The sequence below is a fragment of the Chinchilla lanigera genome, unplaced genomic scaffold, assembly GCF_000276665.1.
Source record: "Chinchilla lanigera isolate Chin_1 unplaced genomic scaffold, ChiLan1.0 scaffold00053, whole genome shotgun sequence".
In the NCBI taxonomy this organism is placed as follows: Eukaryota; Metazoa; Chordata; class Mammalia; order Rodentia; family Chinchillidae; genus Chinchilla; species Chinchilla lanigera.
Window position 1 is genome coordinate 17,093,516 of NW_004955454.1, and position 20,113 is coordinate 17,113,628.

Here is a 20,113-nt window from a genome sequence, read left to right on the forward strand (position 1 = left end):
TTTTTGTTACCATATATCAGTTATAAAATGGTTAAATTTCATATTCTCTATGGTTTTCTAAACTTATGAAATGAAGGGACCTGTATTTGAAGGTGGGTTGAAGATATAGATACAACTGTGAACAACCCTTAAATATCAGTTAATATTTTGCGGTATGGCCTACATTGTCCTATTTTTTTTTTTTTTTTGGGGTTTTCTCTGGTACCGGGAACCGAACTCACGACCTTGCTCTTGCCAGGCAGGCGCTTTGCCGCTGAGCTAAATCCCCAGCCCCTGTCCTATTTTTTTGATGTTTAGCAATTTAAGTCTTTCTTACTTGTATTAAACAGTTTTACATATTTATGCATATATTGCTATCAATGTATACTATATAAATTTATGTGATATTTACATAGTGTATTTTTTTCCTTTCAGAAAAACCCTGCAGAAATGTCTCTCTATCCATCTCTTGAAGATTTGAAGGTAGACAAAGTAATTCAGGTATGTTTAAATAATTTTTTAAAAATATACTATGACATACATTCATTCTACTTTGTGAATTAAAGCAAAAATTTGCAGTTCATAAGCCTTTTGTTCTGTTGTAGACTGAAAAGGAAAACTAGTAATTCTTTTTCATTTTATTGTGAATTAATACATGAGATATTTAAAAATTCACTTACACGCTTCAGAGCTTTTTTCTGATTAAAACTGAAATTACATATAACGTATTTAAGTTGATAAAATAAACTGCAATCTTTTAGATACTTGTGGTTTTGAGTAAAATTGGTACATTTTTCTCTTTAATATTTAGACATGATTAGTCTTTATAGGAAAGTTAAAAAGTACAGGAATAATGAGTAACGGACTACATACTATTAGAGGAGGAGTAGCATAAAAACACAAGGCGAGTATAGTGGTTTCTTGTAGAGGTAAGCAGCAGATATTTCACTTGTTCACGCTTTCAGTCATTGCCATTTTTGAAATTTATAGTAATGTTTTTAAATGGAGACAACCTGTATGTTATGAACCCATCTGTTTACAGTTTGCTTTCCACTTGATAATTGTGAACTCATAATCTCTTCAGTTGTTTCATTCAACATCTGTACTGCTTCACTCTACAAATAATTTTTTGAAGTGTTTACTCAGAACTCCTTATCCTAAAAATCATTTTGCATGAAGCCCTGACTTCAGTGTACTCTAAAGTAAGATTTATTTCTTTGAATACTTGATTAATGAGAAAGTTTATTATGAAGAATGTGTTTTCAGCAAAAGATTGGCCTTTCTAGAGTAAAAGAAAAAAAGACTAATACTAAGATACATGTAGTTGAGATTACTACTTTCAGTGGATGGGTAAATTGGTGTATGGAGGGAATCACATGCAGCATTTTCCATCTTAAATCCAGGGTGGGTATGAAAATGTGGTTTATAAAATCTGATATCTGTAGTTCAGCTGCTAAGGCTTTGATACTTTGAAGTTTTAAGTGACTTGTTCACTTGTCTTAAATGTTCTGTCACTATCTTTCTTTTGTATTCTATCAGTGTATTCTTTAGGTGGTTTTTATTTCCACAAACTCTGCCTGAACAAGTACTCTTTCTTTGTAAAAGAGCTCTTATCTGAAGTATTTACCTTTGCAGTGTAAGCATTAAGCCATTAATGACATCAGTACATTGTCTGATGAGGAGCTGCAGACTGATTTGAAAGAATGACTAATACATTCTTTGTTTTCACCTTTTTTTGTAGTTTTTTATGGAATTGAGTTTAAATTAACCATAGTTGGCTTTGAGTGGAGGCTTTTGATTTTTGAGAACAGAAAAAATTATTGATGGTGACAAATGTTGAACTGAAAAATAAAGGACTACAATGTACATAAGACTGAACTCTTTCAGCAGAAGCAAATTACATGGATATCATTCAGTAGAGGATCTTTTATGTTTAGAGCAGAAAGCTAGCTGCTAGAAAATAGAACAAAAACAAGAGGGAAACATGATGTGTTTATTCACACTATCTTTAAAAGTATTCTTGATCTAGCCAAGTATAGTGTTGGTCTGTATCTTTTTTTGACTTCATTCTGCAAGATGGATGATAGTTATATTTGGTCTTTGTTTTTTGAGATGTCTCTGAAAAGGCATTAGAGAGGAATGTAGTATTCATCTTTCTTAGCTACTGGCCTTTTACACGACCACAGCAAAGCTAAATTGCAGCAGTGAACTGGCAGTTCATATTTTGTAAACTATTCAACAGTAGCCATTAGGCCGTGGCTTTCAGCATCATGTATAATTGTGAACCTCTCTATTTCAAGTCTAACAGGAGCCTGTGGTTCCTCTCCTTACAAAAACCTTTTAAGAAAAAATGATAGTCTAATGAACCTGTGAGGCAGGAGACCAAATGACAGGCTTTTGTGAAAGCAGGTAGGCAGAGTGACGAAGCTACCTGCCCCAACAAGGAGAAATGTGCCCCTTTTATAAGGATGTAAAGAGGACAGGGGGAAGGTTTAACAAACTTGAGGTTAAAGCTTTCTGGCAGCCTTGTATCCCAGTGAGTAAAGTCCTCCTCCAGGTCCCACAAAATTGCTTGTCCTGTCATATCTCCTTTCCTGTGTTTGCGAATGGCAGCCTGCAGAGAGTAATGTTTCTGCTGGAAAGTAGGCTGGGGCTGGGAGAGTCAAGCCAGGTTAAAGACTTACAGGTGGGACCTAGTGCTCCAGACGTAACAGAAGTGGCTCCCCAAACATGGCTTCCCCAGGTGCTTTCTATAAGTGATACAAACAGGTTTTGGCAGTAATTTCCTGTTCCCTGAGGCACCCTCTCCCCACCTTTTAAATGGTTTTCCATTTCAAAGTAAGCTGGAAATAATGTGCTACATTTAATGGTTTACAGTCCTTAAACCCTTGTTACATCTTTTGTCTTGTTTTTACTTCAGATACATGATTAAGTTTATGTACCTTTGTGGAGAGCTTTCTATATATATTCTTAAGTATTCTTTGGATAAGTAATAGTAAAAGAATAAAGAACAGTATAAAGTAGCATTTTTTACATTAATAGGACACATTTTAGAGCAGTTACAGTTCCCAATAAAGTTGAGCAGGAAGCACATTATCCTTCCATCCCCTCAATTAAGTGTAAGCCTCTTCACTGTGAATGTCTGTACCAGAGTGGTACATTTGTTAATAGTTGATGAATCTACAATGACTTGCCATTATCATCCAGAGTCCACAGTGTACAATAGGGTTCAGTGTGCGCTGTATGTTCTGTAGGCTTGGACAGAAGTGTAATGACATGTATATATGATCATTTTATGCAGAACAGTTTCACTGCTCTAAAAATCTCTATGCAGAATAGTTTCACTGCCCTAAAAATACCTGTTCCGGCCTAGGGATGTAGTTCAGTTGGTAGAGCTCTCATCTGGGCCCTAGGTTCTGTTCCCAGCACTGTAAAAAACAAGTACAGTGCAACTCTCCATTAAGCATGTTTATCCCTCTTTGCCCTTCCACTAAATGTAGTGTTGCCGTTTGCAGAGTGTCCTATAGTTGGAATCAGAGCATATGTAGCCTTTTCATGTTGGCTTCTTACACTTGGTAATAATGCAGTTAAGTTCTGTCATGTCTTTTTGGTTTTGTTTTTTAGCGTAAGACAGGGTCTCACTCCGTGGTTCAGGCTTACCTTATCTCATGATCTTCCTGCTTCAGCCTTGCAAGTGCTGGGATTGCAGGTGTGCGCAGTGGCGCCTTCATGTCTTCACATGAGTTGACAGTTTATTTCTTTTTAGACTGAACAGGTGTTTTTTTTCCTTAGAACTAATTCAAGAAAATTAAAAATCCAACTGGCTACTAGCTCTTCTTTCTAGTTGAGAGCTGATAAAAGAACTTTCAGTTACACTTCAGGTTTGTAGATTGTTATCTACAATTGAGGATTTTCATGATGCGTTTGGAGAATACTTAACAACTTATAACACATTAAAGGTGACTCAATAACAAGTACAGTATAGCAGAACATTTACAATCCAGATGAGTTTAATACCATTTAAAGTTTTGTAGGCTGTAATGATTTAAGCTCCCATCTCTTTTCAAAACTATTCTTGGTATTGATTTCAGAGCAAGATTGAGATACAAGTGTAAACTTTCTTAATTTGATATTTTTAAATATTGATAATTAGGGATTGATTATTAAACTTGTTACAAAATTTGTCTTGAAAATTACATGGCTATTTGAGAAAGTTGTATCTGTAAAGAACAGAATATTTCCATCAGTGGGATACTTAATATGACATAGGCCAAGAAACCCTGCAAGAGGGACGAACCACCTGACCATGGGTAGCACTGTCACATGTTTACTTGTTACAGTAATTTTGACACATTTAGTAGTTACAAAGTATATTATCATCCTTTCATGTCGCTGATGAGTGTGCTTTTGGCATAGTTTATAATTAACTCCTCATACTTGGTAAAGATTATTTTATTGAGATGTGCTAAAATGGTAAATCAATTTAAGTATGAGCCTTAAAGTTTTTTGCTTACATGTAGCTTTTTATATGAATATGGTTGAGCTTTTTTCCTTACATAAATGTTTTTATTTGGACTAATTACTAAAAAAAAATGAAAATATAAAATGTGTTACCATTCAATTTAGAATGCTCTTTAAGAATACTTACTAATTTGGAGCAGTTCCATTAAGTGCTGTTATAAAATATTGTAGAAAGGTGCTTATTCAATTGTATGATAGTCTTAAAATTATTTGGAATATGAAACATATCTCTCAGTATGCAGAGTTCCTTTGAAAAACGGATGCTAAAGTGTTTGAAATAAATCTTTCTTGGGTAATATATCAGGTTTGTATCTTTTCAGAAGTACTGGAGTTAACTTCCAAATTACATAAGGGTACTAAGTATTTATACCATATTAGAATTTTATTTTCTCTTTTAGGCTCAAACTGCCTTTTCTGCAAACCCTGCCAACCCAGCAATTTTGTCAGAAGCTTCTGCCCCCATCTTACAAGATGGAAGTAAGTTTATACTTCGGATTTATTCTTGTAGAACAGAAATATTTATGATGTCATCTATTGCTGTAACAGGAAATCCAAGATGCTTTTTTTTTATTTTGTTTTTGGAGATAGTGAAATAAAATGATGGCTAATGGTCTAGTAGCACTAGAGAAACAATGATTTTTTCAAAAATAATCCTTTAATCGAGAAAGTAAACTATGAATATAATCTGTTCTATGGTCAGTGAAAATTGACTTGAGCCTTTTAAATCCCACAGCACAAGACTGGGTTCATCCATGCACAGCCTGACATAGGAACCAGGTTCCCACACTGCTGACCTGAGCTTCCTTTGCAGACTTGTCTCTTCCAGGGGAGCTTCTGAAATTCCTAACCACATTTTAGGGGACTTCACAAGTCCAGGAGTCTTTTTGGTCTCTGTACCTTGTCTTTGGTCCCTTCAAAGTTCAGAGGGCTTCTAACCAGAGCCTCAAAATAACAGGATTTTTAAAGATGCAAAGTTAATGTTAAATTTGTTTTTATGGCTTGTCACTTTGTTTTATAATGTTATTTCTTTTAGAAAATATTGTAAGTGACAAACAGATGGAAAAAATGGATCTATTAGAAGTAGTACATAACTACTTAACAAATTAAATAGATACTGTTAATCTCTGAAAAGAATGTTTCTGGGATTTCGTTTGAATATGGCTAACTTTCTTTCTTCGAAAGGTAGAGGCAGGTACTGAGAATTGAAGTTGTAGTTCTCTGAGATACATCCCCAGCCCTTCTTACTTTTTATTTTGAGACTGAGTCTTCCTGAATTGCCCAGGCTGGCCTCAAACTTGTCATCAGCCTGCTGAATAGCTGAGATTACAGGCATGTGCCACCATGCCTGGCTAGGTTAATATTCTTAAAATGAAACAGAAAAGGCAAGATACCTTTTTTTGAAAAATTATTTCTACTTTTGAGTAGTTGGCCCTCTGTGTCTACGGGTTCCATGGATTCAACCAGCTACAGAATGAAAATAGAATAAAAAATTGTGCCTGTATTGAACAGGTACAGAGTTTTTTCCTTGTCCTTACTCCCTAAAGAGCAATCATTTACATAATATTTGCATTATATTAAGTATAATAAGTGGCCCGACAGTGATTTAAAGTGCACAAAGGTTATATAAGGATACTGTGCCATTTTATATAAGGAACCTAAACATCTACAGATTTGGGGATCAGTGGTGGATCCTGAGTCCCACTACAGGGATTCCAAGGGATTATTGTTTTAGAAATCCGAGATTGTTTCAGTTCAGATTGGTCATAGTTTATGATTTTAACATTAAACATCTTCTGTATTTTTCATTTTGATTGTTAAGTAGATGAGGAGGTGCTCATCCAAATTTCTGTTTTAATTATCCTACTTTTAAAAGCTTAAATATGATTTAAAAGAGAAGCCATAGTAAAAATGCTCATTTTGAGTATTTTGCCGTTGCCTTTTTCTTCATTCATTTGTTCATTCATTCATTCATTTTAGATCTCTATCCCAGACTGTATCCAGAGCTTTCTCAATACATGGGGTTGAGTTTAAATGAAGAGGAAGTACGTGCCATGGTCCCTGGACCACCAGTTCAGGGGGTATGTATAGTGTAATTAATTTTGAATTAAATAAAGCCGCATTTCACACTTTCTTATAAGCTCTCTTCTTTGCAGCCTGAGTCACAGCCTATACCTTTAGATGTAACCTCTCCTGTCAGATTTTAGACTTATTTTGGATATTATTTCTACATGAAAATCTTGAGGTGCAACCAGCCTCATATACAAACAACAGTGCATATTACTTGTTACCTACTTCTGAGTTGTTACCAGTCTTTGAATTTATTAGAAGTTGAAGATTCAAAAGCATTCTTCTGGTCCATTCTGTTCTCTTTGGTCTTCATTTATTCAGTTGCAAAGACCTAGTGATTCCATTTGTATCATTTTTCTGTGTTCATTCCAGTCATACTGTAGCTGTACTGAGTTTCTCTACTTCTAACATAGATTTTAAAAGTAATCAAGTAATCTTTTGTATTTTCTATAATTTCTTGTTTCAAACTGCATTAAACTGTTTCTAGATTAATCATCATGAATACAGATCTATCATATAATTTCTTTGCTCATCTACTAACGCTCCCTCTGAAATCCAGAGCTGCTTGTAATCAGACTCTATATATTCTAGACTTAAATAAAGCATACCTGATAACCTTTTATCAAAGTCTTTGCTATTAGACCACAGCACTTTATGGCCCTTGATTATAATTGAAATTAAGTACTTCATTACAGAATCCATGTTCACCTTCTTGCTATAACCCCCTGTGCTTAATGTAGTACCTAGCCTTTATTTCTATCTATCAAATACTTATTGAAAACTTGATTGTATCAGTAAAGGTCCATGTAGGAAAACATCATAGTAGTTCAACAGAGATAATTTGGGAAGTTAGGTAAAGAGGATGAAGAGTTGAGAAAACAAAATGGAAGGCAAGTATAATTGCAGGAAGTTAGTTACTTCTCCTGGGACAGGCAGGAGGTATAGTGAGAACCTGGATGCTGCGACCCAAAGTCCCACAGAGCAGGGCTTGGAGGAGGGGACGCTGCTGGAAGTACCAGACCTTCTGAGGGGTTATAACGAGGCTGGTTCTGAGAGTGGCAGGAAAAGCTGGAGACCAGAGACTCCTGCTGCTGCTGCTGCCTGGGTTCAGGGCGAGGCTCTGGCATGCTGACAGGAACGGGAAGGAACAGGGGCTTGTCTGTCCTGCGCTGGAAGCCAGCCAGAACAGCCAGCGAAGGAAAATGTAGCTTGAACAGTTCTAGCCCCAGCATCACCAGGTAGAAAGTGGAAGAGTGGATTTGGAGCTGACACAATAGCTTGTTGCCTGGTACCACCAAACTCCTTTCATTAGCCATGTAATTCTATGAATGTTTTAACTTCATGTGACAGCAGTAATAATAACTTATACTTTCCCCTTAATAAAAGATGCATTCCCTTTCATAAAAATCAAGATGTAGCAAACGTTTTTATAAAGTACTCTGTCACATTTATTTGAGGCATGAATGGTAGTTTATTTTCTCTATTTTACAGACATCTTGTTTGTAGCCTTTAACATAAAAATCCTTCAAGCTCATGGGTGTACAAAATTAAGTAAGCCAGTTACCCCTTATATAAATGAAATTCTCTCACTGTTTCTGTAGAAAGGGCTAACACTAGTTATTGTGACACTCTGAGCAATGGCTATGGTATTGATTACTATGGGGTATTAATTACCCCTCTATAAGTATTCCTTTTCTCAGTTTCATATTTTTATCTTAAAGACAGAAGTATAAAGCTGCCCATTACTAATAATTCGTATGTACTGAGCAACTTCATTGAAGGTAACAATATGTGATATAACAACCATTGTTAATTCCTATCATCCTGTTTTGAAATCCTGTATCATTTTTGTTTTTGTATTGTTTTTTGTCTTCATTTTTTTTTTTTCTTTTTAAAGTAAAAAAAAAAGCCTATATAAAGGTAAAAGGAGATATGAAGGGAAAAGATTGCTGTATTTATAGAAAGTTTATCAATATAAGCAGAGAAGAAGATAGTCACAGCTATGTTAATTCTTATATTATGGTCCTGAGGTCCTAGGTAACATTTACAATTTCTTTGTTCACCATGCGTATTTTCTGTTTCCTTTGTCCTTAGTAAACAATTCAACTGGGTCCCCCTCCATACCTACTAGGTAACCTAAACATTCATTTTTGAAATATCTGCATTTCTATGGTTCTTCAAAGCTTTGATTTTTCTTTTTCTTTCCTTTTTTTATATGTGTTGGTAGAGATTTTTGTTAATTCTTTCTACTTAGTGAATTTTCATTTCACATAGTGTGTTTTTTGTTTTCTTGGTGTTCTGTCTGTCCCTCTCCTGCCTGCTCTATTGAGATATAATTGTCAAATTGAAATTGTGTTTTGTACATACACTTAATGAGTGTGTACATTTTGTAACATGGTAACATAGTGAAGCTAATGAACACATCTGTCACCTCACATGGTTACCATTTTTGGTGTATGTTGAGAACACATTAAGTCCTACTGTCAGAAAATTTTAAGCATACAGTACAGTATTAAATGGTTACCGTGCTCCACGTTAAGTACTTAACTCATTTCATAAGTGCAAGTCTGTGTACTTTAACCAACGTTTCCCTATTCAGTTCCCTCCCCTCCCCTGGTCCCTTAGAACTACTTTTCCAATTTCTCGATGAGTTTGACACTTAGATTTCATATATTGTAAGATCAGACAATGCAGTATTTGTGTTTCCGTCTAGTTTATTTCACTTAAATGTCCAGGGTTGTCCACATTGTCTAAAATAGCTGAATTTGTTTTCTTTTTTTGTGGTTGAATAATAATTCATCATGCATAATACCACATTTTCTTTATCCATTCATTTCTCAGTGGCTGTTTGTTTCCAAGTCCTGGCTGCTATGAATGCTGCAATGAATGTGGGAAGGCAGATACCATCGTCCTGTTTCCATAATGGTTATACTAATTTATAGTACCACTAAGGGTGCAAGGGTTCCCTTTCTGTATATGCTCACCAACATTTACCTTCTATTTTTTTTGATAATAGTTATTTTATCAGATAGGAGGTAGTATTTCATTTTGTGGCTTTGCTTTGCATTTTGTTGATGATGAGTGATTTTGAGTATCCTTTTCATTTACCTATAGGTTGATTGTATGTCTTCTTTAGGAAAGTGTTTAGGTCTTTCGTTGTTTTTTGTTTTTTGTTTTTTTTTTTTTTTTTGGTTTTTCTCTGGTACCGGGAACCGAACTCACGACCTTGCGCTTGCCAGGCAGGCGCTTTTGCCGCTGAGCTAAATCCCCAGCCCCCTTTCGTTGTTTTTAATTGGGTTACTTTTTTGCTATTAAGCTCCGTGCATTTCTTACATACATTGAATGTTAACCCTTTATCAAATAAATGATTTGCAAGATTTTCTCCCCTTCTCTAGTGGTTTTTTTTTCCATTTTGTGGATTGCTTCTGCTGCTGTGAAGCAGCTTTTTAGTTTGATGTACTACTTGTTTATTTTTGATGTTTTTGCCAGTGATTTTGATACCATATTCACAGAATCATTGTCAGGATCATTGTCAAGCTAGGTGCAGTTGGCATGTCCTTGTAATCTCAGGTATATGGGAGGCTGAGACAGAAGAATTACCTTGTCGTGAAATAAAATGAAAAGGGATAGGACTGTAGTTTAATGCTTGCTGCCAAGATCACAGTATTGAAAAGAAAAAAAAAAAAAACCAAAGAAAGAGCAATATCAAGGAGTTTTATTCTGTTTTCTCTTTTTTTTTGGAGGTGGGGGGAGTACCGGGAATCGAACTCAGGACCTTGTGCTTGCCAGGCAGGCATTTATGCCGCTGAGCTATATCCTAGGCCCTATTCTGTTTTCTCTTACTTGTTTTTATGATTTCCAGTCTCACACTTAAGCCTTTAATCTCTTGGAGTTAGTCTGTGTCTATGGTGTGCAGTAAATTTCAGTTTTACTCTTGCATATGGATCTCCAGTTTTCCCAATACCATGTATTGGAGAGATCATCTCTTTCCTATCATATACTCCTGGCACTTTGTCAAAGATTGATTACATGGGACCAGAAAAGAAGATCTGGTTCTTTTTCACAATTTTTATTCTCTTTTTCATGATGCCTTTTCTTTTTTTTTGTTTTTTGTTTTGTTTTTTTCTGGTACCGGGAATCGAACTCACAAGCTTGCACTTGCCAGGCAGGAACTGTGCTGCTGAGCTGAATCCTTCGTCCCTCATGATGCCTTTTAAATCCTTGAACATACTGAGCATATTTATTGTAGTTATTTTTATATCTGGGTAATTTTATGATTTTTGTCATTGTAGAGTCTCTGTTAATTTTCCTCCTGATTGTGTTATATTTTCCAGTTTGTTCATATGTCACCTGATTTTTAATTAGACCCCAGACATTGTGAGTTTTATATCTGGTACATTTACTAGGTGCCAGATTTTGTCTTATTTTCTTAAAGAGTGCTGGTACTTGTTCTGGCAGGAAGTTCAGTTATATGGAGATCACCTCTGTACCCTGGGGCCTGTTGTATACTTTGTCAGGGTATGTCTGTAAGATTAGGGTATCGGGAAGCCCTGCAGTGGACCCCAATCTCCTGCGAGGTGTTATGGCACGTGGCAGAAAGAAAGAGCAAGAGACAGAATGGCAGTGCAAGGGGGGTCTGGGATGACCACTTGTTCACAGGAAACAAAAGGCCATGAGGCAGCCATATTTACATTTACATTGAGGAAAATGGTGAGAGAACTATTGGATGATGGTGGTCCTATGTTGATGAGGATCACTTCGGATGACTCAGAGAGCTGTGGTGGATCTTATGCTAATAACGAACTTACGTTGATGAGGATGATGGGGAGAGATGGCAGATTAATGTTTGTCCTTCACCCCAGGAGAAACCTTATTTTTATTACTACTCTCCTCAAGGAGCCAGGGTGTCTTCAGCTGATGTAATCTTGCCCTGGGGCATCACAGGCTGGCAAGGTATTAGGCCTCTGACAAGCCCTAATCACAATTTAACTATGAAATGATTGTTCCCCAAAATTACATGGAATGGCCCTCAACACTGGGGTATCTCCATTACTAAAAAAATGGTGTCCACTCTTTGGGTGTCAGCAGGCATTCTCTCCTCCGGTTGGTGGGTGTTCAACCTCATGATTAAGAACTGTCAGCACCCCCGACTATCCTTTGCAGTCTTGTGGAGCCTTATCTCACACATACTTGGATTAGTATCCAGCAGCAGATTGAATATGGGGGACCCCAGTGTGGGTTTCTGGAGCTCTTTTTCTGTGTAGCTCTTTGCTTTCCAGATACTTACCTGTAAATTCAAGTTACCACAGTCCCTTCCACTTTGTATCTCATGTCTCCATCTCCTAAACTCAAGAGCATTGTGTTATGTGTAGGGGTTTCTTTGAAGTAAATCTTTCTGGCTTTGTGTCCTGATTGCATGCGCACACTGTGTGTGTGTGTGTGTGTGTGTGTGTGTGTGTGTGTGTGTGTGTGTGTTTTACTCTTAGATGGTCAAGTTTAAATTACTTACTCATTCAGAATTTATGATAATTCTGGAGCACATGAGGTAAAACTTAATACATCTGCTCAGGTTTTTCTTTTCCTGTCCCATTGCCTGATTTTCTATGTGTCTTATAGCTGTAATTATTTCTTTTGAATTCTTATAATCCTTTATAAGTAATTTCTTCTGGCACTGTGTTCTACTTCGAGTATAATAATTTCTGTTGCTGTGGATGTGTTTATTACTCTTGTTCAATTGTTAGCATTAGATATGCTGTGAGAATAATTGTGAATTACAAGTTTTCAGTTTTTGTAGCTGGGTTCTTCTTTTCTGTCACTGGTTCTCTAACCGTCACAATTCTTAGCAGCTCATGGCTTTTTCTGTCTTTCTGTAACAGATTTCAAGTCAAAAACCAGTGAGGGTTCTTCTCTCACTGTTGGTTTGGTTGAAGAAAGAGTTCATTTAAAACAAGTGGAAAACTTGAAAAAATTAGCAACTTAAAACATGGTACCTGGCACAAAGCCTAGCATAGCTACTATTCTGAGGCAGTTTGGCTTATGCATTCAACTTGTTAATCCATATTAAAGGGGATGAGGTATAGTATTTGACTATATTAAATGTGCTAGGACCTATATAACATGCTCTTTTCTTTTAGTCTTCACAGTAACACTGTCAAATCTATTACCCTTCATAAAGAACTTGCTGGAAAACGTTTCAAAAGTATGGTATGACCTTTAAGTGCAAAGATACAATACATTTGAGATAGTCATGTGTTGCTTAGAGACAGGAATGTTACATTAGTAGATTTCATCATTGTGCACACATCATAGAGTGTACTCTTGCACAGACGGAGACGCCTATGACATCGTTAGGTAATGTAGTCTTAAGGGACCACTGTCATCTTCCATGTGGTTATGTGGCTGAGTGACATACTGTTATGCAACAAGTGATGATAAACATGAAACAAATGTCAGTAATTCAAAAGACAATAGAGGGGAAGTCATTGAATCTATGGAGATGATAAATATGGGAATAAATTACTAAAAGAATGACTAAAGTGTCATTTTTGCAGACATAAAACTTTATCTGAACAAAATTATTTGTGGATTAACTTCTGGAAACCTATAATTATCTTGTGGTTAATCATTCAGATTTTTTTCAAAGTACTCTTGCTGAGTGTTGACATTGTTTCCTTTTGTCGGCAGTTGGTAGCAAGACCTTCCAGTATGAACTGTATGGTGGCTCCTGTAACAGGTAATGATGTTGGAATTCGTAGAGCAGAAATAAAGCAAGGGATTCGTGAAGTCATTTTGTGTAAGGATCAAGATGGAAAAATTGGACTCAGGCTTAAATCGGTAGATAATGTAAGTATTTTTAATACCTGAATTTATCTAAATACAGTATATTGTGGTTAATGTTAGAATAACTTGCACTGGAAATGCGTTAATTGTAATGGTACATCCAGAATTAAGAATATCACAGATCTGTTAATTTAGGTTTTTTCTCTTGGAGATGCCCTATTTTGAAGAGCCAGAGTTACAGCTTCTGATGACATTACTTTGAAAGATTTTTTTCCTTTATGAGTGCTTAACTGAAATTAAAGTTCCTTGGTCATACATATACTACGTTATGTACACATCCAACATAGTTTATTTATATAGTAGAATCCTGGCATTAAAGTAGGGAAGCATATGTGAAAGTTAAGGAAAACAGAGAATAGAATTGTCCGTATTTTTAAGCCAAGTTATGATTATTTGTGAGATGGTTTTGCAATGTATTTCTATCCTTGAAATGCAAATTTAAGGTCATTTCCTGAGGAAATTTCTTTTTTATTAGGGAAGCTATTTACCTTATCAATATTATTTTACCTTAACAGCTAATACTTTACCTGTTACCTTAGCTTACTGAAGACATGAAAACAGGGTTACTCTGAAGAATACCTAGAATTGGTCAGGATGTGCTGAAATTGTTTCAGTCTTAAGTCTCCGGCCTTTCCATGCTATAACTGGATGAAGTTGATCTTGGTAGGAAGCCCCAACCTTGCCTCTTCACCCAGTGTGTGCAGGAGGGGATCTGTATCCTTGTATACTTGTAGCTTAGTAAGGATATACTTGTATACTTGGTTTGGAAATTCTGACTTAAAGTGCTCATTCTCCTTTGCTGCTCTCTTTGTCAGGATTTCTTTTCTGCTTTCCTCCATCCTAAAAAGAAAAGACACTTTGTGTAGCTCCTTTACCCCACCATGTTTATCCCAGTGGTGGATTTGTCCATGTGGCTAAAGCATACTGGTGCATTTGTTGTGGTGCTGCCTAGTTCTTACTACCTCAACAGACCATGACAGAAGTCACATCTGACCCAGCGTAGGATTGTGGAAAAGGTCTACCATGTCATTGTGTTTTTATGTCCTTAGTTTTACTCTATTGTATTTATTCATATTTGGTTCAACATCTGTTTGAGTTTCCAGAAAAATAAGTTGTGGATTTAGTTCCTTAGTATTTGAATTTTCTGAATTTATTTCATTGTAGCTTTTTTATTGAAAGATCATGTGATAGTTAACATAGCATTTTAGGCTGTTAAATACTAAATACTTGATCATGCATAATTTAATGAATGGGTTAACCGAAACTTTTGTCTCAGAAGGCAGAACTGTGCCCCTAAACTGTCATTTTTAAAGCTGTGAAAGAACTCACCTAAATTCTAACATTTGACTTCCTTTCTTTACAAATAACGATGATGTGCTAACATCTCTTGGTATTCTGTCAGAATCAGAGACTTTAATTTATTAAAGTTGCCCTACCTTATTTACCTTATTAGTCTTTTTATTGTGAGACAGTTGTGGTTGGTCAGGTGGGTCATAATTTCAGGGTAGAAATTACCATCTTTTTTTCCCTTTATTTTTTAGGGACATTGGGGAATTACTTTGATACATTTTCAGATTTTTAGGGGGTGATTTGACAAATTAATCATACAGTATTTTTTTTTCTTGGTTACTAGGGTAGATTTCTGAACTCTTGAGTTTTTTCTGTTTTGTAGTACTTCTTAACTATATCCTAACAGTAATAAATGACCAGTACTTTTCTTATCACTAGGGTGTATTTGTTCAGCTAGTCCAGGCTAATTCTCCAGCCTCATTGGTTGGTCTGAGATTTGGGGATCAAGTCCTCCAGATCAATGGTGAGAACTGTGCAGGCTGGAGTTCCGATAAAGCACACAAGGTGCTCAAACAGGCTTTTGGAGAGAAGATTACTATGACCATTCGTGACAGGTAAGATGTTACTAAAGAATTGAAATGGAAATTCTAGGGTAGTTTTCTCTTTTCCTGAGCTTTCAGTATTATGTGGATGTGGTATTTTGTTGTAGAAAATGATCGATGTCACTGATGAGCCTTATAGTCTTGCAGTTGTGTCCTGCAGATTTCTCTTACATTTTAAAATGTAATTCTGGGGGCTGGGGATTTAGCTCAATGGCAAAAGCGCCTGCCTGGCAAGCGCAAGGTCGTGAGTTCAGTTCCCAGTACCGGAGAAAAACAAACAAACAAACAAACAAACAAAAATATATATATATATAATTCTGAGTATGCATACACATCTTTTTTCAGAGGTTATAGTAATTTGTCCTCTAGGTACTTTGCTGTCTGTATCACTCTAGAAAATAGAAATATCTCAGAGAGCGAAGTCACATGCAGCTCCGGCTTCACCTTTCAGTTTACTCCTTAGGTATCTATCCAGCATAGGCCATTCGCATCCTGGGGTTCTGGAGCCCACACAGTACTCCACGAAGTCTAGTTTTGAAAACCTAAGCTCTCGTTATTAAGAGGATGAAATGTTCTCTAGCATTTAGTTCATTTCTAACTTTTAAGTACTTCAAAGAGTAAGCTGGACCAACAGGAAAGTGTGACGGTTATGAATTTTATAGAGGTTGATTCTCAAACCCTTATGATAGACAACACGATTGAGTTGTAGATAAGTAATCAAGTGTAACTGATGTGATAGCTAGTAAGTTGGCTTTCATTTTATAGTACCTGTGTGTCTTCCTTTCCAAATGGGGGTTGAGAAACTAGAGTCTTACTGCTTCTACAGTTCTTTAATAAGTAGAGCGAGGCTGGGGATTTAGCTCAGCGGCAAAGCGCCTGCCTGGCAAGCGCAAGGTCGTGAGTTCGGTTCCTGGTACTGGAGAAAAACCAAAAAATAAAAAAATAAAAAAAATAAAAATTCAGTTTTATTTCTATGGCTTAGTACCTGTCTCATTGTTAATGCGAAAGAATGGTGAATTTTAAAGAAAAAGCTTATCAATAAACTACATAAAGAATTATGTTCAGCTGTCTTTGGTGATTATAGGAAATCTTGATTAGTTGGTTAAATCACTTTTTCTGTGTATGCACAGTATCAGAGCCATAAGTTGTAAATATTCAACATTAATTGTAACAAAGTGTTCAGTCTGGCGGAATGTATGGTTTATGAAATCCATAGAAATGCTAATGTAAGAATTAAAATTTAAATTGGACCCTTCGGTCATGTTTACAGGCCCTTTGAACGGACAATTACCATGCACAAGGATAGTACTGGACATGTTGGTTTTATCTTTAAAAATGGAAAAATAACATCCATAGTGAAAGATAGTTCTGCTGCCAGAAATGGTCTTCTGACTGAACATAACATTTGTGAAATCAATGGGCAGAACGTCATTGGATTGAAGGTAAAGACCTTGTGCATGGTTGTACTGTGGGTTTTATTTTAGAAGATGTTGCCTTTGACCATTTACGTGGTGCTCTTTTTATATTGACGTACAAAATGCGGAAACTTGGTGGAAAATGAGAAGCACAGGATGTTATCTGGAATTGTCTTTCAATAGAAAAGAATTTGGACTAAGTAATTTCTAAAGCCCCTTAAGTCAGAATTCTCTGTAAACATGAGCAGTGAAAATGTTGATGACATTGTGAGTACATGGTAGTCCAACTTTTTCAATCCAAGAATACAGGAAAAGAGTAATAGTTTTGGATCACAGTAGTATTATATTTTTCGAGTTTTCCTCTGTAAATTGATGTCTATCTTAAGGTTGATAGGTTTTAAGACCTTGTTTCATAACCTTTGGAAAATATAGTTAACTGAGTATATTTTATTGTATATAGGGAAAATTGTTAACTTAGTAGTGAATTGATTGGGTCTAGTACATTCAATTCAGGTTACTTAGTAGTTTTCTAAATAGCTGTAAAATTGTGTTTTGTAGAATTAAACTTGAAAAGTAGAATAAAATGAGAAATACCAAGGTATTCAGAATTTTGGAGATTTAATAGCAAAACAGTGGGATGTAGAGTGTATATTTCTCTACCAGCAGAGAGAGTTTTATGTTCGTTAAAGCTTCAGTGAAATTTTTATTGTGTTTTCATCAGGATTCTCAAATAGCAGATATACTTTCAACATCTGGGACTATAGTTACCATAACAATCATGCCTGCTTTTATCTTTGAACATATCATTAAACGGTAAGGTTTTCAACTTAATTTAAGCACTGTACTCTCCTATAATGTCAACATCTTTGGTTCTTTTTACCTAAGGAATGATGCTGGTATTTATCTAGAAATTTTAAATTATTTAAATCAGAGGAATTGATCAGTAAGGGTGACCCCTCATAACTTTCCAAGTATGGGATAAAACGAAATTTTGACAGTGCATAGCTTAAAAATTGAAAAAAACGGTAGCATACTTGCAGTCTGCAGTACAACTGAATTTAGACTGCAGTTGTCCTCTGCCCACACTTCATCTCTTAATAGAAAACTCTTCAGAGTAGCTCGTGATGGAGACTGTTGCCTGTGGGCTGTGAAGAACAGTTTCTGTTCTCTCCAGCATCTGATGAGGCAGATGTAAGTGTGCGATGCTGTAGTCGTCCCTCAGGACTGGATTGAAAAGCTGAGTGAAGAGAACTGAAGAGGGCCAGAATGGGTTACTTTCTCTACAGCTTTTAAATACCAGCTCCTATTGGAGTTGTTTTTGCCAGGCTCACTTGGTATCATCCTTTCACAATTTCTGTCTTGGGTGTGGAAATGAAATTCGAAAGTCCTAACATAGCCCTTGCAATAAAATGTTTTATCTATGTTGGCTTTTGGTCAAACACAACTAAACGCTGCAAGAAGAAAAATACTTAATTGTCCAGACACATTGTTCCAGGGTTTCCTTAAACCACTAGGTACCTAGGTGGCTCCACGGTATTTCTTCTCCCAACTCGTCACATCCTTGTCGTTTTTTTTTTCAGTCACCAACCTTAGTATACAAGGCCTTCCTTATGTCCTGTCTAATTTGCTTAGCCTCATACAGGTAGCCTTTTACATTGAGTGTTTGCCAGTTACTAGATTAGCAGAGACCTTTAGATGTGAACTCGTGAAAAGACCATTCTCCTTCTCTCCCGACCACATCGATGCTGATAGGTATTAAATTGGTGTGGAGTTTTCTTGGGTTAACATGGCATTTTTGAAAAACCTTAGTGTATAATGAAAGTAATTCTCTTGTAGGATGGCACCAAGCATTATGAAAAGCCTGATGGATCACACTATTCCTGAGGTTTAGAAGTACTTAGCACAATGGAAACACAGCTAAACTCCTGTTTCCTTCTTTGGCAACTTCTGCATTGCGCACATGGAGCTTTCCTGGAGCCAGGGAACATATGCTGCATGAGGACCTTTCTATCTTACATCATGGCTGGGAATCTTAACTGTTTCATCTGATACCTTCTTCAGATTTCAAGATAGTTGTAACCTTATCCTGGTTTTACATGTGTGAAACTTTCAGAAGATTTATTGACTTTCCTAGAACAGTTTTTCGACAGGAAAACTGATGCTTTTATAAACCATTGCGATTAGGATGATGGATGCAGGCTTAGCTTTGCGTGAGAACAAGTCACATTTTTCTTAGGTAATTAGTAGTGATCATATTACTTTAGTTCTTTGGTATCTTTACATTTTTCACATGTTATCATAGTGTATTTAGTATGATTAGCTTCAATTTTTTTTTTTAAGTTCTCTGTATGTAAAAGCAATTAAGTTACACTGGTTTCATTCCATGTAAGCATTATACAGTGTATGCAGGTTGCAAGAGATTATGATTGTCTTTAAATTTTAACTACCTTCACTTAATATGCTTGACTGTCGCCTTAACTATGTTAAGTATCTAGAATAAAAGCCAAACATTATTGCTGCCTTTCTGAAGCCCAAAATGTAGTTCCGTACTAAACTGAAACGTACACTAGCCAGCCTACAGAAGAGTGTACTGATACTTACTGAGCTATAACATAGCTGCTTAGTTATATGTGAGATTTTTTTAGTCATTGCATAGTAGAAAACTGTACAAGTTGCATCACTTTCTGAAAAACAAATCACTATATATTAAAAATGAAAATTCTTACACTATACAGGATAAACTTTGGAGATAAACTTTGGACTCTTTCATTTGTAGATGAAGTGGGATAATACTTAATTTTGGCACTTAAATCTTAACCTGTAGCTTAGCTACTTTGGGATGGCCTTAGAATGTTTTTCTGTTATACGCTACTGATTATTCCCTGCAAAAAAATGGAAATGACATTTGTCCTGATTTTTTGTTCCTTCATTTTGTTTTATGCTATCCAGTTAAACATGTAAAAATAAAGTTTTAATCTGCTTATTACTGGGGAACTTTGTCAGTCACCAAACTTGTGTATGATCTTAAAGATGGACATGTGAAGTTTATCTCTGGCTGTGGAAAACAGTCCTCCCTTTTATAGGGGCCCCGAGAACAACCCACGGACTGAAAGGCCACCTAGAGAATGAATGTAGCTGGGAGTCCCACACTGCTGGGCTGGTTCACCCTGTGCACTTTTCACACAGCAGGAACTCAGGCTCTTGTTTCCCTCTAGCAACACCATAGACTACATGTTTAATGATAAAGCTAACCTGAAAATAATCTGTACCTTGGTTTGATCATATTTTTTCTCTTACACTATCCTGCCTGTAAGATACAACAATGCTTTTAAAGTGTGTAGAAAAATTCACATAAACTGTGATATGAGCGAAAATCAGTGCTACTACTGTATATCATAC

At 36.1% G+C, this 20,113-nt stretch overlaps 1 protein-coding gene across 2 annotated transcripts; it reads left to right on the forward strand.

Moving 5' to 3' along the window:
• The first annotated feature begins 414 nt into the window (after positions 1-414).
• Positions 415-19,976, forward strand: Sdcbp (syndecan binding protein (syntenin)). Of its 2 annotated transcripts, XM_013520111.1 has the most exons (8): positions 415-480; positions 4,899-4,977; positions 6,478-6,578; positions 13,252-13,410; positions 15,136-15,311; positions 16,570-16,741; positions 17,436-17,527; positions 18,551-19,976. In XM_013520111.1, the coding sequence occupies exons 1-8, from the start codon at positions 430-432 to the stop codon at positions 18,603-18,605; spliced, it is 885 nt and encodes a 294-aa protein (XP_013375565.1). In that variant the 5' UTR covers positions 415-429; the 3' UTR covers positions 18,606-19,976. The 2 variants fall into 2 exon arrangements, with proteins under 2 accessions (XP_013375565.1, XP_013375566.1); XM_013520112.1 differs by lacking the exon at positions 17,436-17,527.
• Positions 19,977-20,113: the final 137 nt, after the last annotated feature.

Coding starts and splice junctions, on each gene's coding strand:
- Sdcbp (XM_013520111.1), top strand. CDS start 430: ATGTCTCTCTATCCATCTCTTGAAGATTTGAAGGTAGACAAAGTAATT. Junction 481..4,898: donor AGGTAGACAAAGTAATTCAG/GTATGTTTAAAT, acceptor TTTCTCTTTTAG/GCTCAAACTGCCTTTTCTGC. Junction 4,978..6,477: donor CCCCATCTTACAAGATGGAA/GTAAGTTTATAC, acceptor CATTCATTTTAG/ATCTCTATCCCAGACTGTAT.